Source organism: Macaca thibetana, chromosome 7 (genome assembly GCF_024542745.1).
Source record: "Macaca thibetana thibetana isolate TM-01 chromosome 7, ASM2454274v1, whole genome shotgun sequence".
Classification (NCBI taxonomy): Eukaryota; Metazoa; Chordata; class Mammalia; order Primates; family Cercopithecidae; genus Macaca; species Macaca thibetana.
Genome location: NC_065584.1, coordinates 2,163,525 through 2,187,817, shown reverse-complemented (window position 1 = coordinate 2,187,817; position 24,293 = coordinate 2,163,525). Strand labels below are relative to the sequence as shown.

General features: G+C 52.2%; 2 protein-coding genes across 5 annotated transcripts in view; one reads left to right on the top strand and one right to left on the bottom strand.

Moving 5' to 3' along the window:
* BRF1 (BRF1 RNA polymerase III transcription initiation factor subunit) overlaps positions 1-23,967 on the bottom strand; it is an 81,659-nt gene extending 57,692 nt beyond the window's left edge. For 2 of the 4 annotated variants that reach the window (XM_050796977.1, XM_050796978.1), the window contains exons 1-2: positions 23,093-23,950; positions 9,349-9,429 (exon numbers count right to left, since the gene is read on the bottom strand). In XM_050796977.1, coding sequence (XP_050652934.1) covers positions 9,349-9,429; positions 23,093-23,276 — 265 coding nt within the window. In that variant the 5' untranslated portion in view covers positions 23,277-23,950. Of the gene's footprint in view, positions 1-2,380; positions 2,764-9,348; positions 9,430-23,092 lie in introns of those variants that run through there. The other 2 variants (XM_050796976.1, XM_050796982.1) reach the window with 2 other exon arrangements.
* Positions 1-24,293, top strand: part of PACS2 (phosphofurin acidic cluster sorting protein 2) — a 421,633-nt gene that overhangs the window by 291,613 nt on the left and 105,727 nt on the right. The window lies entirely within an intron of this gene.

The following is a 24,293-nucleotide window of genomic DNA, read 5'->3' as shown; positions in this document are numbered from 1 at the left end:
AAGGAAAGCAAATTAAAGCCACAGTGAGTGTGCTACACACCTACCAGAAAGACAGTTGGAAAGGCTGATAATGCCACATGTGAACAAGGCTGTGGGGCCACTGGGACTCTCCTGCACTGCTTCCTGGTGGGAAGACGAACTGGTACAACCACTACAGAAAACCCTGTGGCCTGATCTAATGATGAGCACATCCAGACCTCAGGACCCAGAAACCCATTCGCAAGTAAACTCCCAAGAGGAGGGGGCACCCGTGTCCACCGAAGGGCCATGTGCAAGAACACACACAGCAGCTGCCTGTGCACAGCCAAGAATGGAAACACCCCAAATGTCCATCCACAGGAAAAGGAGATCAATTGTGGTCTATTCATACCATAAAATACAACACTGCAATAAAAAATAAACTACTGATATGCTCCAAAAAAGTACATTCTAGAACAGCTAAAACCCAGAACACTGGCGAACCAGATGCTGAGGACTGGAGCCACAGGAGCTCTCCTTCCTTGCTGGTGGGAGCGCAAAATGGCTCAGGTGCTTTGGAAAAGCGTTTGGCAGTTTCTTACAAAACTAAGCATACTCTCACCATACGGTCCAGCAATCACCCAGAAAAACCTGCACATGATGTTTATGGCAGCTTCACTCATAATCGCCCAAGCCCAGATACCCCTCAGCAAGCAGGTGAAAGGATAAACCAACTGTGGCGCACCTAGTCAGTGGAATATTACTCACCACTGAAGAGAAAGAGGCCGCAAGCTGTGCAGAGACCTGGAGGACGGTTAAATGCCCGTGGCTCAGTGACAGGCTGCACAGTGACAGGATGCACAGTGTGTGACTCCAGCTCTACAACCACATGACCAAGCGCCAGCGAAAAGATCACAGGGGAAGGAGGAATGAATGGGTGGAGCTCAGGGGATTTTTAAAACACTGAAAGCAATCTGTATGAAACTGTAACAGCGGTTACCTGTCACTACATTCATCTAAACTCACAGAACATGCACTGCCCAGCGTGAGCCTGGGTGTGTGGTGGAAGCTGTGTGATCCTGAGCCCAGGTGTGCGGATACAGTCTGCGTGATCCCGAGCCCGGGTGTGCAGGTGGAGGCTGCGTGACCCCGAGCCCGGGTGTGCAGGTGGAGCCTGCGTGACCCCGAGCCCGGGTGTGCGGATACAGCCTGCGTGACCCCGAGCCCGGGTGTGCGGATACAGCCTGCGTGACCCCGAGCCCGGGTGTGCGGATACAGCCTGCGTGACCCCGAGCCCGGGTGTGCGGATACAGCCTGCGTGACCCCGAGCCCGGGTGTGCAGGTGGAGCCTGCGTGACCCCGAGCCCGGGTGTGCGGGTACAGCCTGCGTGACCCCGAGCCCGGGTGTGCGGGTACAGCCTGCGTGACCCCGAGCCCGGGTGTGCGGGTACAGCCTGCGTGACCCCGAGCCCGGGTGTGCGGGTACAGCCTGCGTGACCCCGAGCCCGGGTGTGCGGGTACAGCCTGCGTGACCCCGAGCCCCGGTGTGCGGGTACAGCCTGCGTGACCCCGAGCCCCGGTGTGCGGGTACAGCCTGCGTGACCCCGAGCCCCGGTGTGCGGGTACAGCCTGCGTGACCCCGAGCCCGGGTGTGCGGGTACAGCCTGCGTGATCCTGACGTGTCAATGTGGGGCCACTGACTGCAGCTCGTGCACCACCGTGGAAGGGGGCGCTGATAGGGCCGGGGAGGCTGTGTGGTGAGGGGTTCTGGGAGTCTACGGGAACTCTCTGTACCTTCCAATCCATTTTGCTGTGAGACTAAAATGCTCTAAAAAATACAAGTCTTTTTTTTTTTTAATTCCTTTCTGTATGATTCCCACGGTATGAAGTATGAAGCAGAAAACCAAGTGAAGCCAGTGGGCAGCAGGTGCTTTCTGAGCTGCTGCAAGCCTGACTCATGAGGATTTGTCAGGTGGTTCATGGAAGGTCAGCACATTTCATGCACTTTACTACGCATGCTATACGAGGAAAAACAGACTGAGAGGACAGAAAAAGAACTTCCCTGAGAAACGCGTCCCACATGAAAGGCTCATCAGGTCAATGAAGAGAGCCCCACCCAGCAGTGTTTCAGAACCGTGGCTTCAGAACATCGAAGAAATCATCCCAAAAGGCCTGAGATTTTCAAAACAGAGCTCAAAACACACTGACATTCAACATCTCTTGCTGGAGGACCCCAAGCAGATGCTCCCCACGTTCCATGGGGTGCCTGTCTCAACCCCTCAGCAAGCATCCCAGGGGAAGGGGCAAGAGTTTCTCTCTCCCAGACCGTTTCTCTAAACACAGCCTCAGTGTGTCCCAGCAAACCCAAGGACGGGCCTGTGACCTCGCAGGGCGCGCGGAGGCAAACAGAGGAGACGAGTACCTGCGGAACATGGCCATCGCTGAGGGCAAGAGGGGTGGCCAGCAAGTTTATTTGCATCTTTGCAGTTTTCTAAGAAAGGCAATCAAGACTTCACCAAAACAGTAACAGTCGGAAGCTACATTCACCGATTTCCACCAAACCCGGCAGGCTGGGTGGCGGGCAGGAGTGGAGGCGGTGGGCCAAGCTTGCAGTGGGACCAGGGCTGACGTGAAACCTTCAACCAGGGCGGTATGGGAGAATAAAGGAGAAAAAACAAAATTTAAACAAACATAACCCATGATAAATCAATAAAAGGCAGTAAAGGGTTTTTTTTTTTTTTAATCATACTTTAAGTTCTAGGGTACACGTGCATAACGTGCAGGTTTGTTACAGATGTATACTTGTGCCATGTTGGTGTGCTGCACCCATCAACTCGTCAGCACCCATCAACTCGTCATTTACATCAGGTATAACTGCCAATGCAATCCCTCCCCTCTCCCCCCTCCCCGTGATAGGCCCCGGTATGTGATGTTCCCCTTCCCGAGTCCAAGTGATCTCATTGTTCAGTTCCCACCTATGAGTGAGAACATACAGTGTTTGGTTTTCTGTTCTTGCGATAGTTTGCTGAGAATGATGGTTTCCAGCTGCATCCATGTCCCTACAAAGGACACAAACTCATCCTTTTTTATGGCTGCATAGTATTCCATGGTGTATATGTGCCACATTTTCTTAATCCAGTCTGTCACTGATGGACATTTGGGTTGATTCCAAGTCTTTGCTATTGTGAATAGTGCCGCAATAAACATATGTGTGCATGTGTCTTTATAGCAGCATGATTTATAATCCTTTGGGTATATACCCAGTAATGGGATGGCTGGGTCATATGGTACTTCTAGTTCTAGATCCTTGAGGAATCACCATACTGTTTTCCATAATGGTTGAACTAGTTTACAATCCCACCAACAGTGTAAAAGTGTTCCTATTTCTCCACATCCTCTCCAGCACCTGTTGTTTCCTGACTTTTTAATGATTGCCATTCTAACTGGTGTGAGATGGTATCTCATTGTGGTTTTGATTTGCATTTCTCTGATGGCCAGTGATGATGAGCATTTTTTCATGTGTCTGTTGGCTGTATGAATGTCCTCTTTTGAGAACTGTCTGTTCATATCCTTTGCCCACTTTTTGATGGGGTTGTTTTTTTCTTGTAAATTTGTTTGAGTTCTTTGTAGGTTCTGGATATTAGCCCTTTGTCAGATGAGTAGATTGCAAAAATTTTCTCCCATTCTATAGGTTGCCTGTTCACTGTGATGGTAGTTTCTTTTGCTGTGCAGAAGCTCTTTAGTTTAATTAGATCCCATTTGTCAATTTTGGCTTTTGTTGCCGTTGCTTTTGGTGTTTTAGACATGAAGTCCTTGCCCATGCCTATGTCCTGAATGGTATTACCTAGGTTTTCTTCTAGGGTTTTTATGGTATTAGGTCTAACATTTAAGTCTCTAATCCATCTTGAATTAATTTTCGTATAAGGAGTAAAGGAAAGGATCCAGTTTCAGCTTTCTACTTATGGCTAGCCAATTTTCCCAGCACCATTTATTAAATAGGGAATCCTTTCCCCATTTCTTGTTTTTCTCAGGTTTATCAAAGATCAGATGGCTGTAGATGTGTAGTATTATTTCTGAGGACTCTGTTCTGTTCCATTGGTCTATATCTCTGTTTTGGTACCAGTACCATGCTGTTTTGGTTACTATAGCCTTGTAGTATAGTTTGAAGTCAGGTAGCGTGATGCCTCCAGCTTTGTTCTTTTGACTTAGGATTGTCTTGGAGATGCGGGCTCTTTTTTGGTTCCATATGAACTTTAAAGCAGTTTTTTTCCAATTCTGTGAAGAAACTCATTGGTAGCTTGATGGGGATGGCATTGAATCTATATACCTTGGGCAGTATGGCCATTTTCACGATATTGATTCTTCCTATCCATGAGCATGGTATGTTCTTCCATTCATGCTAAAAACTCTCAATAAATTCGGTATTGATGGAACGTATCTCAAAATAATAAGAGCTATTTATGACAAACCCATAGCCAATATCATACTGAATGGGCAAAAACTGGAAAAATTCCCTTTGAAAACTGGCACAAGACAGGGATGCCCTCTCTCACCACTCCTATTCAACATAGTGTTGGAAGTTCTGGCTAGGGCAATCAGGCAAGAGAAAGAAATAAAGGGTATTCAGTTAGGAAAAGAAGAAGTCAAATTGTCCCTGTTTGCAGATGACATGATAGTATATTTAGAAAACCCCATTGTCTCAGCCCAAAATCTCCTTAAGCTGATAAGAAACTTCGGCAAAGTCTCAGGATACAAAATTAATGTGCAAAAATCAGAAGCATTCTTATACACCAGTAACAGACAAACAGAGAGTCAAATCATGAATGAACTTCCATTCACAATTGCTTCAAAGAGAATAAAATACCTAGGAATCCAACTTACAAGGGATGTAAAGGACCTCTTCAAGGAGAACTATAAACCACTGCTCAGTAAAGGGTTTTTTAAAGGTAAGATAAATACGGCTGGGTGTGGTGGCTCACGCCTCTAATTCGAGCACTTTGGGAGGCCGAGGCGGGTGGATCACCTGAGGTCAGTAGTTCGAGATAAGCCTGGCCAACATGGCTAAACCCTGTCTCTACTAAAAATACAAAAATTAGCCAGGCATGGTGGTGAGCGCTTGTAACTCCAGCTACTCGAGAGGCTGAGGCAGGAGAGTCGCTTGAACCCAGGAGGCGGAGGTTACAGTGAGCCAAGATCATGCCACTGCACTCCAGCCTGGGCGACAGAGCAAGACTCCGTCTCAAAAAGCAAACAAACAAACAAACAAAAAAAGGTAAGATAAATATGAACTACAAAATAAGAGGCTGGAAGAGCCCAACCTATCAGAAATGTGCCAACTATAATAGGCCAAAATCCCCTCTTGTCTCCAGAAGTATCTGAAAAACACGTTAGGATCTGCCCCATAGACCCACTCCCAGGACACTGGACAGCAAGGAGGTATGGCAGGCCTAACCCCTAGGGCAGAGAAGGGCATCACTGCCACAGCAGGGGGCCTGACTGGCAGCAGAAGGGACACTCTGGCAAAAGTCCGCAGGAAACAGGACAGGGGCTGGACTGACAGCCTCCCTCAGCCCCACACCCCACCCAGGCAGGAGCAGTGCCTGGCCCAGGGCAGGTGGGTGGGAGAGCTCATTGAGTGGGCAGCAGCAGGGCACGGCCCCTGCCACAGGTACCCGGGCTGCAGCCGCAGATCCCCAGGTAGGAGCCCAGGTACGAAGGTCGGCATAGGGTACCCCAGAACCACCCATCCCCAGTAAGATTCAACAGGCGTGGGGGCCCTGCAGCTTCCCCCACACAGTGAGTAGGGTCCACGGGGCCTCCTGGGCCTGCACGGCCACAATCTTCACTGACACTCACCCCTAATTAGGGAGGCTGTATGTTCCATTTTCATTTCTTTCTTGAACCAAAGGTATTTAAAGGGTTTTGAAAGGTAAGATGAGCTATTTCTCTTTCTCTGTTGTTGGTTTCCAATCTTTTTTTTTTTTTTTTTTTTTTTTTTTTTTTTTTTTTTGAGACGGAGTCTTGCTCTGTGCCCCAGGCTGGAGTACAGTAGCGAGATCTCGGCTCACTGCAAGCTCCGCCCCCCTGGGTTCACGCCATTCTCCTGCCTCAGCCTCCCGAGTAGCTGGGACTACAGGCGCCCGCCACCTCGCTCGGCTAATTTTCTTGTATTTTTAGTAGAGACGGGGTTTCACCGTGTTCGCCAGGATGGTCTCGATCTCCTGACCTCGTGATCCGCCCGTCTCGGCCTCCCAAAGGGCTGGGATTACAGGCTTGAGCCACCGCGCCCGGCCTGGTTTCCAATCTTATTGTAATGCACGTGTCTGCACGGACACTACTCTTTGCAATTTGTTTAGGTCTGAGGCATGACTAACTCTAGTAAAGGTACCACAAGTTTTTGGGAAAATACAGACTATATTCTCTGTGGAGAACAAAGTTCTTCATAAGGAGAAAATCTCGAAGTCAGTAGAAGAAAAAAAGGAGATAGCCTGGTGGCACCAGAAGCAGTGGGCAGAGCTGGGCCCCAACCCAGGCAGCCTGAAGGTCAGGAGGGCCCCTGGGCAGTGCAGCCCAGCCTCTGCCCGGAGGAACTGTAAATGTGCATGCCAGTAAGAGTCTTGAAACTGACAAAACTATAGGTAGCAGAGGACAAATCCAGTCACTGTGCCAGGTCTTCATGCACACTCTCGGTGAACTGACAAAACTATAGGCAGGACAGGACAAATCCAGTCACTGTGCCAGGTCTTCATGCACACTCTCGGTGAACTGACAAAACTATAGGTAGGAGAGGACAAATCCAGTCACTGTGCCAGGTCTTCATGCACACTCTCGGTGAACTGACAAAACTATAGGCAGGACAGGACAAATGCCGTCATCGTGCCAGGTCTTCATGCACACTCTCGGTGACAGACGGAACCAGCCAATGGGGAGAAGGAGGGACGCGCTGCGCTGCACCGGCTTCCTGCAGGAAATGCATTCAAGTGCCCGACACACACGCACTTCCACAAAACTGGCCTTCCACTGGGCCACAGAGCACGGCTCGAAGCATTTCAGAAGACTGAACTCACACAGAGGGTGCTCTCTACTGCAGAAGAATCACGCCGGCAGTCCGGAAGAAAGGCGTGGACTGTACTCCTCTACTAGTAAGTCCATGGCGGGGCAAGGAAACAAGCACGATGGAAGCGTAAGAATCCATCCACTCTGCTGTGAGGGATCACTGCAAGCCCAACAACCCCTGCCAGCCTAGGCGTGTCGGTGCTGGCCACCCGTCGGCAGCAGCAGCCAGAAGCAGAGGCAGGTGCTCAAGAGCCCAGCCTCCTGGAGATGGCACAGGAGAAAACGGCCAGGGTGATGTGCTGTCCACACAGAGATGTTCTACCTGTCCCAGCTGCCTTCCAGCACGCAGACCAAGGCTGCGGGACATGGCTGCACCAATCACAAGGATCCCTCACGTGGTCCTCACATTCCTGAGAGTGTACTCAATGAAACAGTGAAGCCGAAGAGGTCCTAGCACACAGTATCCCTGCCTGGACTGACCCACAGCCAACCCACACTCAACGGTGAAGACTGGATGCTTCCCCAGGATCAAGGACAAGAGGATGTCTGTTCACACCACTGCTATTCAACGTGGTAAACAAAAAACAAGCACTAGATTGGAAAGGAAAGATAACACGATCTTGTACATAAAATCCTAAGTAACCCGCTAAAAAACTCTTTTTTTTTTTCTTTTTTTTTGAGACGGAGTCTCGCTCTGTCGCCCAGGCTGGAGTGCAGTGGCACAATCTCGGCTCACCGCAACCTCCACATCACAGGTTCACGCCATTCTCCTGCCTCAGCCTCCTGAGTAGCTGCAACTACAGGCACCCGCCATCACACCCAGCTAATTTTTTGTGTTTTTAGCAGAGATGGGGTTTCACTGTGTTAGCCAGGATGGTCTTGATCTCCTGACCTCGTGATCCACCCGCCTTGGCCTCCCAAAGTCCTGGGATTACAGGCGTGAGCCACTGCGCCCAGCCTAAAAAACTCTTAAGAGTAAAAAATGAGTTCAGACAGGTTGCAAGATACAAGATCAATATGTATCAACTGAGAATACCTTCAACAAAAGGAGTATAAAACTTGTACTCTGAAAACTACTAAAATTGTTGAAACAAATTAAAGACGACCCAAATGAATGGAAAGACATCCCGTGTTCAGGTGTCAGAACACGTAACACTGTTTAGGCGGCAGTGCTCCCCAAAATGACCAACAGACTAACACAACCCCCGTCAAAATCCCCGCTGACTTCTTGGCAGAAACTGACAAGCTGATCCAAAATTCATAGGGACTTCAAACAGGCAACATAACACTTTTGAAAAAGAGCAGTTAGAGGACTCACAGTTCCGGATTTCAAAACTGACTGCAAAGCTTTGGTGTCCGGAACAGCATGGAACTGGCGCCAGGACCATCACGCAGTCACTAAGCCAAACTGAAGATCCAGAAATAAGCGTTTAGGTTTACAGCCAATGGATTTTCAACAAGGGCACCAAGAGGATGCCAACTGGGAAAATACAGTGTTTTCAACACACGATCCTGAGAAAACTGGGTCTCCATGTGCAAGAGCGAAGGTAGGCCCTTACCTTATATCACCTGCAAACATTGACTCAGTATGGATCAAAACCTATAGGTAAGAGCTGAAGGCACAAAACTCCAAAAAATCATAAGCACAAATCTTCACGATTTGGACTGGATTAGGCAACATTTGTTAGTTATGATACCAAAAGCATAGCCATCAAGAGACTAAATAGGTAAACTGGACACTATCAGAATTTAAAACATTCATGCTCCAAAGGATACCAGTGAAAAATAAAAAGACAAAAGAAAATGAAAAGAACACATGGAATGGCTGAAAATGTCCTATAAATCACCTATCTGATGAAAGACTTGTACCTAAAATACATAAAATCACACATCCGATAAAAGACTTGTACCTAAAATACATAAACAACTTTTTCAGCTCAATCATAAGAAAAATAAACCAGCAGACATTTCTCCAGTTTGTGGTGAACCAGCACTTTGACAAAACGCAGTGAGAATGTCACTACAATATCGAACTGCTACAAATGTGTTGTTTCTGCCTCCATCTCACTGAGACCAGCAAGCAATGGCTGTGCATCCCGTGGGATCCACTGGGTTCTCCCCAAGCAGCCCTGGCAGAGCCTGCAGGACACCCAGGAGGGGACTCAGCGCACAATTCCTCCTGGAAGGCGGCCTCCTGGAAGGCTGGGCGTGCAGGGTGACAAGAAAGTGGCAGGCCGTGAGGTCCATGGCTGAGTCAGTGCCCCCCACCCTAGCACCACCATCCCCATCTCTGGGACCCGCCGCAAGCTCAGCGGCGTCCATGGTGGGAAATACCGTTCTGCAGGGTCTGCGCTCTTGACTCCTTCCCCAGATTCACGTGGAAGCCACCACCCAGAGTCGGGGTTTTGCCAGCACCTGTAAACACAAAGAAGACAGATCAGCCAAAACCTGGAGAAGATCTGCATTTACAGCCCTTTCAGGACATCCACAGACACAAAGCGAAAGCAAAGCGGGGGTCAGCACTCACGGGGGAAGCAGCAGGTTGGCCCCCCGCACCCCCATTCCTGGGCCAGGAACCCCAGTGGGGGAAGCATCTCTCACTCTGCCCAGCCAGCAGGGTTGAGGGTGGGCCAACTGCACTTTCTGCATTTTCTTTTTTCTTTTTTTGAGACGGAGTCTCGCTCTATCGCCCAGGCTGGAGCGCAGTGGCGCAATCTCGGCTCACTGCAAGCTCTGCCTCCCGGGTTCACGCCATTCTCCAGCCTCAGCCTCCCGAGTAGCTGGAATTACAGGTGCCCGCCACCACGCCCGGCTAATTTTTTGTATTTTTAGTAGAGACGGGGTTTCACCGTGTTAGCCAGGATGGTCTCCATCTCCTGACTTTGTCATCCGCCCGCCTCGGCCTCCCAAAGTGCTGGGATCACAGGCACTTTCTGCATTTTCTAACCATGTCCCTAACACACTGCAAGTCCAGAGTGGACGCTGTCACACGGCTGCCGGGTGACAGCACAGATGTATTTCCAAACCTCTGCAAGTGGTGTGCACTCAGATGTCACTCCTGCATAGTGACCACGTGAACGCATCCACCTCCCTGCTGGACTGCAGGGGATGCAGGTACCATCCCATGTGCCCCAAGGCACTGCGACCAGCCAGTCTGCAGAAGGCCCCCACGCCTCAGCCCACCCACGCACGGGGAGGCTGCAGCTGAGCCTGCTGGGCACTCTACTCTGGAGCTCTGCCAACTAACAGCATGCCCACGATGCCCACCACACTCTGCCCTGCAGGGCTTCGGGGTTAAGACCTGGGCCTGGCACATCAGGTGGACATGCGGATTGTTCACCAGGTTCACCAACCCGAACACTGCAGCCTGACCTTCCAACGAGAACAGTGAGGTGAGGCCCCAGGCATGCCCAAGATGGGGGAGCTGGAAAGTGCCCCCGCTCCGCAGCGTCGGCCCTCTGGCTGGCACAGGGGCCAGCGCATTTGTGACAAAACACAGACACAGGACTGGAGGCTGCTGCAATCAGGGGACACGCAGACAACCTTGGCCATCTGGGGAAGGCAAGTGTGCAGGGCCTGTCGGAGGACACTGGAAGGATGGGATGCAGACACAGAAAACCAGTCGATGGAGCCTGGGGCCAGGCCCTCCAGGGAAAGCATGAGGCAGAGGCCTCAGGGTCACCCAGGGGCGGCTACCAGCACAGACAAGGCAGAACAGGCACAGCCTCTGGCTTCGCTGTGAATGTAACTGAATCCCAAACAAATACTAACAACACTCTTTAAAGACTCCAGTAAAATGATTCTAAAGTTCGGCTGGTAGCAAAAAGGAGCTAGAGCAGCCAAGAAAATTTTGAAGAGATCAAGGGGCAGCTGCTGGGCCTGTCCAGGAACTCAGAGTTGAACAGGGTCAGGTGGCACTCAGCTTTCCCTGGTGGCAGCAGAGGCAAAGCCCAGGCCTCCTTCAGGCTGAGGCGCAGAGCCGGCCTCCTGGTGGGTAACGTGGCCACAGGGACAGCTGGCAGCAGGGGCACCAGCACTGAGCACAGGCTTCTCCAACAAAGGTGATGCCAGGATGGGGGCAGTGCCTGGAGACTGCCTGGGTTGTCACAACTGGGATCTATGTACTAGTTTTCTGTGGCTGCCATAAAAATTGCCACAAACCTAGGGGCCTTCAAGAAGCTGGAGCAGGGCCGGGCGCAGTGGCTCACGCCTGTAATCCCAACACTTTGGGAGGCTGAGGTGGGTGGATCACAAGGTCAGGACATCGAGACCATCTTGGCTAACATGGTGAAACTCCGTCTCTACTAAAAATACAAAAAATTAGCCAGGCATGGTGGCAGGTGCCTGTAATCCCAGCTACTCGGAAGGCTGAGGGAGGAGAATCGCTTGAACCCAGGAGGCGGAGGTTGCAGTGAGCTGAGATCCTGGCACTGCACTCCAGTCTGGTCGACAGAGCAAGACTCCGTCTCAAAAAATAAAAATAAAAATAAATTTAAAAAAGAAGCTGGAGGAGTGGCCGGGAATGGTGGCTCACACCTGTGGTCCCAACACTTTGGGAGGCCAGAGCAGGAAGATCGCTCAACCCAGGAGTTTGATACCAGCCTGGGTAACACGGGAAGACCCCTTTCTACAACAAAACTGAAAAAAATTAGCCAGGTATGGTGGCAACTGCTTGTGGTCCTACTACTCAGGAGGCTGAGGTGGGAGGATCACTAGAGCCCAGGAGGTCGAGGCTGCAATGAGCTGAGATTGTGCCACTGCACTCCAGCCTGGGTGACAGAGCAAGACCCTGTCTCGATAAAGAAAAGAAGCCAGAACAGGCCAGGCGTGGTGGCTCACACCTGTAATCACAGCACTTTGAGCGGCTGAGGCAGGAAGACTGCTTGAGCCCGGGAGTTCAAGACCAGCCTGGACAACATAGCAAGATCTCATCTCTACAAAAAAAAAAAAAATTAGCCAGGTGTGGTGGCGCAAGCCTGTGGTCCCAGACCAGGCAGGCGGATCGTTCTGAGTTCAGAAGGTGGAGGCTGCAGTGAGCTGTGATGGCACCAGTGCACTCCAGCCTGAGCAACGCAGTGAGAACTCGTCTCAAAAAATAATAAAATAAGAGAAGCTGGAGCAGGTCGCAGTGGTGTCTCCTTGTGGGGGCTAGACAGGACCTGGTAGTGCCACAGTGAGGTGCCGGCTGACATGAGAATCCAGAAGACAGGCTAGGGAGCAACGCAGGGCTCAAGGGAGACCCATGCTGGAATAAGGGGGCTTTGAGCAGCACTGATGAGCCAACTCTAAATTCTGCAGAAATCTGGCCCAGGCCTCCTCAGGCTGAGCTCAAGGTGCCTGCATCTCCGGCCCTCCCTCAGAGTTATTTCGTGAGCAGTGTTTATTTATTGGTTTTTTTTTTTTTTTGAGAGACAGTCTCGCATATTCTAATCAGTGTATACAAAGCTTTTAATAAATAATTCATATAACAAACTGCATTAGAAAAAGGACAAGGATCAAATTACAAAAAGCCAGCTGGGCGCAGTCACTCACGCCTGTAACCTCAGCACTTTGGGAGGCCGAGGTGGTTGGATCACCTGAGGTCGGGAGTTCGAGACCAGCCTGACCAACACGGAGAAACCCTGTCTCTACTAAAAACACAAAATTAGGCAGGCGTGGTGGCGCGTGCCTGCAATCCCAGCTACTCGGGAGGCTGACGCAACAGAATCACTTGAACCTGGGAGGCGGAGGTTGCGGTGAGCCAAGATCGAGCCACTGCACTCCAGCCTGGGCAACAAGAATGAAACTCTGTCTCAAAAGTAAATAAATAAATGGAAAGCCCCTGAAGTCCCACCTTCCAAGAACAGGGGACGCCGTGCAGCCTCCAATATAGCCACGTTTCCCTGCCTAGGAACAGTGGGCAGCAGGAGTGCTTCTAACAGAACAAGGCCACAGTGAGATGACGCACTAAATTACAGAGATGATTTCGATTCTGGTTGTGTTTCACGCAATCTCTTCACTCCTTGACCCATGCCCATCAGCCTGCACCACAACACACTGCAAAGCTGCGTGCGTTCACAGCTCCACACTCCACCTGCCACCTCTGCCCTCCCTCCTCCCTCACTCTTTCCTGCGCCCTCCAGCCTCCTGTCCCCTCCTCACACCCCAGGCCCTCTATTTCCTGTCCCTGTGTTGTTCTCCCTGTACCCCAACACCACGGTCACCCTCCCTGGGGCCATGCTGCTGCACCTGTCTGGGAGCGCCTCCTGGCTTCTGCTTCCGCCACACCCTGGTGCGTGCACACTTGCAGGCACACGCACAGGACACATGCGGACAGTGAAACCTCAGAACACTAACCCACAGGGAGGGTGAAAGAGGAAAGTGCCACCTCTGGCTGAAACCGCCACGATGCCTTCTACTTCTAAAAACATTTGATATTTTCCATAGTGCATTTCTATAACAAAAAACATGTGCTAGCTCCTGTTAGCTGGAACTAACATGTGGAAGGCGCCAGGTCTTGTGGGGCCTGGCCGAGACTGCCCTCCTGTGGACAGCAGGCGAGGACCTGCGGTTCCACCAGAGCCAGAAGAGGGCCAGAGGCTGCAGGGGCACCTCTGAGCTCTGACAAAGCCAGCAACACCCCATACTGTGCACCAGACAGAAAGGCGGGCCAGGGGCCCTCCATGTCCTGAAAGATCCAGCACAGCACTGTCGTCCATTTCACTCCAGGATGCTTCCAACATGGGAAAGCAATAACCTTTAATACTCACATGCTCATTTAACTTAATGGGGTGAGCTCAGTTTCAGGAGAACTGCTTGAACCCAGGAGACGGAGGTTGCAGTGAGCCAAGACTCCGTCCAAAAAAAACCAATTTAACTGAAGGTTTTCTGTTGCTGCTGTGAAACTTCCTTTTTTTAAGAGACAGGGTCTGGCCAGGCGTAGTGGCTCACGCTTGTGATCCCAGACCTTTCCGAGGCCAAGGTGGGCGGATCACCTGAGGTCAGGAGTTTGAGACCAGCCTAGCCAACATGGCGAAATCCTGTCTCTACTAAAAACACAAAAATTAGCCAGGTGTGGTGGTGCATGCCTGTAATCCCAGCTACTTGGGAGGCTGAGGCAGGAAAATTGCTTGAACCTAGGAGGCGCAGGCTGCAGTGAGCTAAGATCGCACCGTTGCACTCCAGCCAGGGCAACAAGAGAGACACTGCATCTGAAAGGAAGGAAAGAAAAGGAAGGAAGGAAGGGAGGGAGGAAGGGAGGGAGGAAGGGAGGGAGGAAGGGAAGGAAGGGAAGGAAGGGAAGGAAGGGAAGGAAGAGAAGGAAGAGAAGGAAGGGAAGGAAGGGAAGAAAGGGAAGAAAGGGAAGAAAGGAAAGAAAGGAAGAAAGGAAGAAAGGAAGAAGGAAAGAAGGAAAGAAAAGAAAGAAGGAAAGAAAAGAAAGAAAAGAAAGAAAAGAAAGAAAAAAGAAAGAAAAGAAAAGAAAAGAAAAAAAGAAAAGAAAAGAAAAGAAAAGAAAGAAAGAAAGAAAGAAAGAAAGAAAGAGAGAGAGAGAAAGAAAGAAAGAAAGAAAAGAGACAGGGTCTCACTCTGTCACCCAGGCTGAAGTGCAGGGGCACCATAGTGGCTCACTGCAGCCTCAACCTCTCGGGCTCAAGGAATCCTCCCATCTCAGCCTCTCAAATAGGTGGGGCCGCAGGCCTGTGCCACCATGCCTAGCTAATGTTTTCTTTGTTCTTTTGGAGATGGAGTTTCGCTCCTGTCGTCCAGGCTGGATTGCAATAGCACAATCTTGGCTCACTGCAACCTCCATCTCCCAGGTTCAAGCGATTCTCATGCTTCAGTCTCCCCAGTAGGTGGGATTACAGGCGCCCACCACCATGCCCAGCTAATTTTTGTATTTTAGGTTTTTGGGGGTTTTTTTGCTTTGTTTTGTTTTTTTAGTTTTTGTAGAGACAGTTTCACTATGTTGCCCACGCTGGTCTCAAACTCTTGACCTCAAGTGATCCTCCCACCATGGTTTCCCAAAATCCTGGAATTACAAGCAGGGGCTACCACATCTGGCTGGAAGCTTCTTTTTAAGGGGACACACCTGTAGGAGGCCTGGCTGGCTGGGCAGTAATGGATGGAGAGGAATTCAGGGGTCCCACAGCTGAGTGCCCAAAGGAGGCTGGACCAGACCGAAGTGCATCCCTGAGTGCTGGGGATGGGGACCCGGGTACACAGGGCATGTGCCTACTGGTGGGGCTGGATGCAGCAGCATCAGACATCTGGGAGGAGCACTGACAAACAGGGTCAGGCACGGCAGCCCACACCCCTTCCCAGGCCCACACCCCCTCCCCAAGCCCAGACCCCTTCCCAGGCCCAGACCCCTTCCCCAGGCCCACTGCTGAGGAGCTGGTTTTGTAGTGATTACAACTCGGTTACGAAAACAGGACGTGTGTCACGCTGCAGGCTAACTAGCGGCTTCCTCTCTCACCCAGATGCCAACGGGACAGAATCCACCCGTTTCCTGAGGGTAGGTACCTTCAGCCGCAATTTAGGGTTCTGAGGGTCATGGAGCAGAGGCAGAAGCCTGGAGCCTTCCAGTCTCGGGACAAGAGCCCCACCAGGAGGCCAGGCCCATGCTCAGAGCCCCAGGCCACAGGAAGAGGCTGGCTGGCCACATCCTTCGCTGAGGCAAAGGGAGCTTCCCAGCAGGCAAGGGCAGCTCCGCCTCCTGTGCCCCTCTCCAGGGCCAGAAACGGGTGACATGCAGCCATGTCACAAAGTAGGTCCGGCTGCATCAGGACCCCAAACAGAAAACAGCAGCACTCACGGACACCCCGGCTTCAAAGTTCTAACTGTGAAGCCACTGAAAGTTGTGATTATGAGAAATGCTCCCCACAACCACAAGTTCTGGTGACACTGAGGTGTGCTGCTCCTTGCGCAGGAGGACAAGGGACCCCCCGCAAGCAGGAGCCCGGGATGCCTGGTGTGGGGGCTCCCAGGTGCTCGAGTTCCTGCCTGCGGGGCAGGGGTGTGGGCGCCATTACCATCAGCTGCTGGCAGAGGGAAGCCTCAGGGCACACATAGCGCAGGACACTGACGTGGGCTCACAGGGAAGTCCCGCCTTGCCTCGGTGGAGCAGACGACCTCCTCAGGGCACTGCCAAGGCCCCAGGCCAACAGTCCCCAGCTCCACCGTCTGCCTGGCCCCTCCAGCCACACTGAGTCTGTCCTCAGACATCCACCTTCTCTCTGCACAGTCTCTGCTCGGGCAGCCCTGGGACGCTGGAGCACCAGTGTCGTTTCCCCCGCGGGGCCTGGCTTCCAAGGTCAGGACCCTCCTGGGACTCCCCTGAGGCCTCTGGTCACCTGCCCTGATGCCTTAGTTAAATATTCCAGAGTAAACTATGAGGCTGTGTCAGGCTTAGTTCTCAATGAATAGGCAAGACACCTAGGAAAGACAGTGGCCTTGGGACCTGGAAAATGACAGCTCAAAGAGAAAGCTCAGCTCTCAAGATGAAGCTGGAGCAAGGGGCGGCCGAGGCCTACTTGTGTGCTAGGGAAACTGAGAAGCCACCAAGGCTTCCAGCCCCGTGTGATCACCACTGTGACGAGGGAGGGAGGATGCCAAGTGGGCACCTAGAGATACTGCCTGGGAGACAGAGGGGCTGCCCAGAGCAACAGATGCCCTCTCTCCTTCCCACTCTCGGCCCAGGCACCGCCTGTGCCGGTCCCCAGGTGCTAAGAACACACCGCCTCGCAGCACTTCCCCCAGGACCACCACAGTTGGTTGCTGGGCCTGCCCCTCCCTCGAGAGAGTGTGCCTGGGCTCAGAGGCGTCTTGGGGACACCTGACAGTGTTGGCTCTGAGCTTGTTCTGACAGCGCCCGGGTGACAGACTTCCAGCTCTGCACTGCTCCACATCACCGTCCTCCCCCAGCAGGGCACAGTAAGGGCAGTGCGCCATCACCAGGCCCGAATGCACTTAGCACTGTGCCTGCCCGGGAAACCCTGCGTCTGCTGCCATGACAACTTGCTTTTATTACTGTTGTTATCATCCCAACGGGCATCAAAGTCTTGGCAACTGTGACACAGCTGCAAACTCTGTGCCCAGCAGTCCTAGGAAGATACCCAGGGAGTATGAGCATGGAAGACGATGGGGAGGGAAGAACAGGATAGAAAACTCAATGAAACCCAAGCCAGTTCTTAGAAAAGATTAAAAAAAAAAAAAACTGATCAACTTCTAGCCAGAGAGACAAAGGGGAAAAAAGACACAAAACACCAACATCTAAAAGGAAAAAGGAGGCACTGTGGACCCCGCAGATATGAAAAGGATAAGGGAATGCTTCAAACAACTCTCTGGGCAAATTCAACCACTAAGTCAAGTGGACCAATTCCTCCAAACACAAGCGGCTGACTCACCCCAGGTGAGACACAGAATCTCAAATACAACTAGAACCACAGTGATAAAAGAAGCCGAAACCACAGTGCAGAATAGTCTGAGAAAGAAACCTCTGGGACCAGATGGCTACACTGATGAATTCTACCAAACATTTCAGAAACAAAGAACACCAACTCTACATAATCTGTTCCAGAAAACAGAAGAGGAAACGTTTCCCAACCCATTCCATAAGGAGCAGGACCTTAATATCTTTTTTTTTTTTTTTTTTTTTTTTTTTTTTTTTTTTGAGACGGAGTCTCGCTCTGTCACCCAGGCTGGAGTGCAGTGGCTGGATCTCTGCTCACTGCAAGCTCCGCCTACCGGGTTTACGCCATTCTCCTGCCTCAGCCTCCCGAGTAGCTGGGACTACAGGCGCTCGCCACCTCGCCCGGCTAGTTTTTTTGTACTTTTTTTAGTAGAGACGGGGTTTCACCGTGTTAGCCAGGATGGTCTCGATCTCCTGACCTCGTGATCCGCCCGTCTCGGCCTCCCAAAGTGCTGGGATTACAGGCTTGAGCCACCGCGCCCGGCCAGGACCTTAATATCTAAGACAAGGACACTACAGGAAAAACTACAGGCCAATATCCCATGCAAGCATCAGCAGGAACCCTCAACAGAACATCCAGGGCTGAGCAAAGCGGTTCACGCCACTAATCCCAGCACTGTGGGAGGCCAAGGTGGGAAGATGCCTTGAGGCCAAAAGTTCGAGACCAGCCTGAGAAGCAAAGCAAGACCACATCTCTACAAAAAAAAAAAAAAAAAAAAAAATTGGCGCTGGCTCACACCTGTCATCCTAGAACTTTGAGAGGCCAAGGCAGGAGAATCACTTGAGCCCAGGAGTTCCAGATCAGCCTGGTCAACATGGCAAAACCCCATCTCTACAAGAAAAATACAAAACTTAGCTGGGTATAGTGGTACATGCCTGTAGTCCCAGCAACTCAGGAGGCTGAGCTGGGAGGGTCACTGGAGCCCAGGGGGTTACGACTGTAGTGAGCCATGACTACGGCACTCCAGCCAGGGTGACAGAGCAAGACCCTAGACCCTGTCTCCCTCACCAAAAAAAATGTTTTAAATTCGTTGGGCATGATAGTGCACGCCTGTAGTCCTAGCTACTCTGGAGTCTGAGGTGAAAGGATCTCTTAAACCCAGAAGTTCCAGGCTGCAGTGACCTGTGATCACACCACTGCACTCCAGTCTGGGCAACAGTGAGACTTTGTCTCAAAAAAAAAGAAAAAAAAAAAAGGCCGGGCGCAGTGGCTTACGTCTGTAATCCCAGCACTTTGGGAGGCCAAGGCAGGTGGACCACCTGAGATCAGGAGTTTGAGACCAGCCTGGCCAACATGGTGAAACCCCGTCTCTATTACAAATACAAAAGCCAGCCAGGTATGGAGGTGGGCTCCTGTAATCCCAGCTGCTCAGGAGGCTGAGGCAGGAGAATCGCTTGAACCCAGGACAGGGAGACTGCAGTGAGCCCAGACTGCACCACTGCACTCCAGCCTGGGCAACAGAGCGACACTCCATCTCAAAAAAACAAAAAAACAAACAAAAAAACAAAAACAAAACAACAAAAAAAACTCAAGGAGTGTATTAAAAACTCTTAGGGGCCAGGTGTGGTGGCTCACACCTGTAATCCCAGCACTTTGGGAGGCCGAGGCGGGTGGATCGCCTGGCCAACATGGCAAAACCCCATCTCTACTAAAAATACAAAAACTTAGCTAGGTGTGGTGGTGGGCACCTGTAATCCCAGTTACTTGGGAGGCTCAGGCAGGAGAATTGCTTGAACCCGGGAGGCGGAGGTTGCAGTGAGCCGAGATCGCGCCATTGCACGCCAGCCTGGGCAACAAGAGCAAGTTACCGTCTCAAAAAGAAAAAAAAGAAAAAAAAGTCTTAGAACTAACAAGTAAGTTTAGCAAAGCCATAGGAAACAGGATAACACACATAAATCAACCATATTTCTATAAACAAGCAATGAAGAGTTGAAAACTAAATTTTAAAAAATACCACTTGGCTGGGCGCGGTGGCTCAAGCCTGTAATCCCAGCACTTTGGGAGGCCAAGGCGGGCGGATCACGAGGTCAGGAGATCGAGACCATCCTGGCTAACACGGTGAAACCCCGTCTCTACTAAAAATACAAAAAGAAATTAGCCGGGCGTGGTGGCGGGCGCCTGTAGTCCCAGCTACTCCGGAGGCTGAGGCAGGAGAATGGCGTGAACCCGGGAGGCGGAGCTTGCAGTGAGCCAAGATCGCGCCACTGCACTCCAGTCTGGGCGACAGAGCTAGACTCCGTCTCAAAAAAAAAAAAAATTAAAAAAAAAATAAAAAATACCACTTACAATAACACCTAATAGATCTTAGTTACACATCTAAAAAACGTCCAGAGGGCCGGGCATGGCAGCTCATGCCTGTAATCTCAGCACTTTGAGAGGCTGAAGTGGGCGGATCACTTGAGGTCAGGAGTTTGAGACCAACCTGGCCAACATGGTGAAACACTGTCTCTACTAAAAATACAAAAATTAGCCAGTCGTGGTGGTGTGCACCTGTAATCCCAGCTACTCGGGAGGCTGAGGCACAGGAATCACTTGAAACCAAGAGGTGGAGGTTGCTGTGAGCTGAGGTCGCACCACTGCACTCCAGCCTGGGTGACAGAGTGAGACTCCATCTCAAAAAAAAAGCCCAGAAGCTGTATGCCGAAAACTACCCAATACTGATAGACTATATATCAAAGAAAACCTAAATGAATGTAGACATACACTGTGTTCACGGACTACAAGATTCAACATAGAAAAACTGTTGGCCAGGCGCAGTGGCTCCCACCTGTAATCCTAGCACTTTGGGAGGCCGAGGTGGGGGGATCACGAGGTCAGGAGTTCGAGACCAGCCTGGCCAATATGGTGAAAACCCGTCCCTACTAAAAAATATACAAAAATTAGCTGGGCGTGATGGCACGCGCCTGTAGTCCCAGCTACTCAGAAGGCTGAGGCAGCAGAATCACTTGAACTCGGGAGGCCGGAGGGTGCAGTGAGCTGAGATCGTACCACTGCACTCCAGCCTGGGTGACAGAGTGAAACTCCGTCTCAAAAAGAAAGAAAGAAGCCGGGCGCGGTGGCTCAAGCCTGTAATCTCAGCACTTTGGGAGGCCGAGACGGGTGGATCACGAGGTCAGGAGATCAAGACCATCCTGGCTAACACGGTGAAACCCCGTCTCTACTAAAAAATACAAAAAACTAGCCGGGTGAGTTGGCGGGCGCCTGTAGTCCCAGCTACTTGGGAGGCTGAGGCAGGAGAATGGCGTAAACCCGGGAGGCAGAGCTTGCAGTGAGCTGAGATCCGGCCACTGCACTCCAGCCCGGGCGACAGAGCGAGACTCCGTCTCAAAAAAATAAATAAATAAATAAATAAATAAAAAGAAAGAAAGAAAGAAAAAACGTCAGATCTCCCTAAATTTATCGAAAGGTTTAATGCGATTCCAATGAAAACCCCACCAGGACTTTTGTACAGGTTGAACATCCCAAATCCAAAAATCTGAGATTATAAATGCTCCAAAACATGAAACTTTTTGAGCATCAACACAATGCTCAAAGGAAATGCTCACTGGAGCATCTCAGATTTCAGATTTTTGGATTAGGGATGCTCAACCAGTAATTATAATGCAGATATTCCAAAATCAGAAAAATCCAGTATCCAAAACACTTCTGGTCCCAAGCATTTCAGATAATAATATGTGACCTATAGATACTCACAAACTTACTCTAAAATTAAAAAGGGAAAGGGAAATTAATAGCTACAACTTTGAAAAGGAAGAACAAAGGTTGGGGGACTCACAATATCTGATTTCAGGACAATATAAAAGGTACAGTAAAAAATTGTGATGCTGACAAAGGAAACGGCACCTGATCAACAGGGCAGGACACAAGGCCCAGAGGCAGACCTGCACGGACGGGGCCCAGTGAGCACAGCTGAGGGAGCAAAGGCCTTCAGTGGACAAAGGGCAGTCTTTCAAAAAACGGTGTTGAAACAACGGGACCTCCACATAAACAACGAGCCTCAACCTACGAAGCACACCTTATACAAAACTTAGGTCAAGATAGACCACATTTAGGCCAGGCATAGTGGCTCATGCCTGTAATCCCAGCACTTTGGGAGGCCAAGGCAGGCAGATCACTTGAGGTCAGGCGTTCAAGACCAGCCTGACGAACATGGTGAAACCCTGTCTCTACTACAAATACAAAAATTAGCCAAGTGAGGTGGCGCATGCCTGTAATCCCAGGTACTTGGGAGGCTGAGGCACGAGAATCATTTGAACCTGGGAGGCAGAGGTTGCAGTGAGCCGAGATTGTGCCACTGCGCTCCAACCTGGGCCACAGAGTGAGATTCTGTCTCAAAAAAACAAACAAACAAACAAAAAAGTGAAAACTTCTGCTTTGAAAAATCACATATACAACAAAGGGCTTGTAACTACAATCCACAAAGAACTCTCAAAACTCAACAATAAGAAAACAACCCAAACAAAAAATGAGAGTCAGGGTGTGGTGGCTCACGCCTGTAATCCCAGCAGTTTGGGAGGCCAAGGCTGGAGTATCACTTGAGCCCAGGAGTTTGAGACCAGCTTGGGCAACATAGAAACCTTGTCTCTACTAAAAATAAAATTTAAAAAAATTACACGTCGTGGTGGCATGCACCTGTAGTCTCAGCTACTTAGGAGGTTGAGGCAGGAGAACTGCCTGAGCCTAGGAGTTCAAGGCTGCAGTGAGCCATGACTGGGCCATTGTACACCAGCCTAGGCCACAGAGTGAGATCCTGTCTCAAGATAAATGAAAAATAAGACTTGAGCACACGTTTCAATAAAGGGGATTCGGGCATGGCAAATAAGCATCCTAATGAGGTAGAACATCACCAGCCAGTAGGGAAATACAGAGCACCACTCTGATGAGATGCCACACACCTGTTAGAACAACCAAAATAAAAACCTCGACAACACCAAGTGCTGATGAAGATATGGGGCAACTGGCGAGAATGCATAACGGCACAGCCACATCACAAAACAGTTCATGACAGTTTCCCATAGAGTTAAACATATAGCTAACTTCCCCAGAGAAATGAAAACGTATGTTCACACAGAGAGTTGCACATGAATCGTTTCAGCAGCTCTATTCACAACCACCTGAAATTAGCCACAGTCCAGCTCCTTCCACAGACTGGGGTCCATCCCCAGCTCACAATACTGCTCATCCCTGACACGTCCCCTCCCAGGCCTGCAGCAGCCTGAGTGGCCCTAGGGCATCCGCCCGGGAACCGCCAAAGCCAAGGGCAGCAGCAATCGGATGCTAAGTACCAGACATTGCTGAAAACAAAATTGCAGGCACAGAGACTGACAGTGAGGGACAGCTTGAGGGGCCTTCTGGGCTCCCCAGGCTGTCCTCAATCCTCCCTGTGCTGGCTGCCCTGGCCCACGCGTGTGTCGAGGAAGTCCACACGCGCCACGGGGGTCCATACTCGCGCCACGGGGGTCCATACTCGCGCCAAGGGGATCCACACTCGCGCCAAGACGACGCAGAACCGTGCGCCCCGACAGAGCGGGCGGTACCGAGGCGCGGGTCCGGGCCGCGCCGCCACCGCCTCCAGCCCGCCTAAGCCGCATCGGGAAGTCCGCGCAGCGCCAGCCCGCGGGACTCACCGTCCAGGGACACGAACTGGCCCACGGCCGAGGAGCCGCCGCCACTGCTCTCCACGAACTGCACCTCGGACACGATGATGTTGTCCTCCAGCACTGAGCCGCAGGCGGTGCACACCGCGTCCCCGCGCGCCGCGTCCAGCTCGATGTCCGTGCCGCCGCAACCGCGGCACACGCGGCCCGTCATGCCGGCGAACGCGCGGGCAGGGCCCGGAGCCTCCCAAGCCTCCCAAGCCGCCCGAGCCTCCGGAGCAGCCCGCGCCGCCCGCCCAGGCCCAGCCGCCCGCCCAGGCCCAGTCGCCCAGGCCTCGCCGCTCTCGCGAGGCCCCGCGCCCGCCGATTGGCAGCCGCAGATTCGCCGCGCGCGCCGGGGCCGCGCCGCCCGTAACGGCCGCGCCTGCGGGACTGGGACAGGCACCGGGACCACAACGGGGACGCGAGGACTGGAGCCGCGACCTCCCGGCCTGGCGCGGCCGCGGTCTCCCCACAGTGAGCGAGCTGGCCTCCCGTGCGGCGCGCCGGCGTAGGAGGGGCCGCCCGCGGGGGCGGGGCTTCGGCGGAACGGAGCCGGAGGCGGGGCCTCTCGGTGAGCGAAGCCGAGGACTGGCGCTTCGGGGCGGGGCCACGGCGGTGAGCGCCGCCCGAGACAGGAGCTGGGGGCGGGGCCTCAGTGGCAGGCGACGCCGGGGATTAGAGCTGTGGGCGGGGCCTCGCAGTGAGTACGGCCAGGGACGGGACACGAGGCTGGCGACTGGACTTAAGGCAGTGGGCGGGCCCTTGGTAATGAACGCAGTCGGGGACTAAAGCTGGACGCGGGGCAGGGGAGGGTCCTCCTCGCATAGTGAGCGCGGTCTCAAGCGGCGAGCGAGGCCTGAGAACTCGGAACCGGGGTCGGGGCTGAGGGTGGCGGGCGGGGCCTCAAGTAGAGAGACTCGGCCTGCGAAGGGAACTGGAGCTGTGGGCGGGGAAGGGGGCGGAGCCTGGGTCTCGACCCGAACTGTGAGCCGGGCCTGAGGCAAGGGGCCGAGCGTGGTGGGCGGGGCCTTGGCTCCTGAGGGCGATCTAGGACCCAAGCCGGCGCTCTGGGAGTGGTGGGCGGGGCCAGGGCAGCTGCGCTGGGGGGCCTGGCCGCGCAGGCGGAGACACCCGCCCCGGGCCACCCTGCTCCGCCCTCCGCATTTGCGGCGCCCGCCCCTCCGCTCGC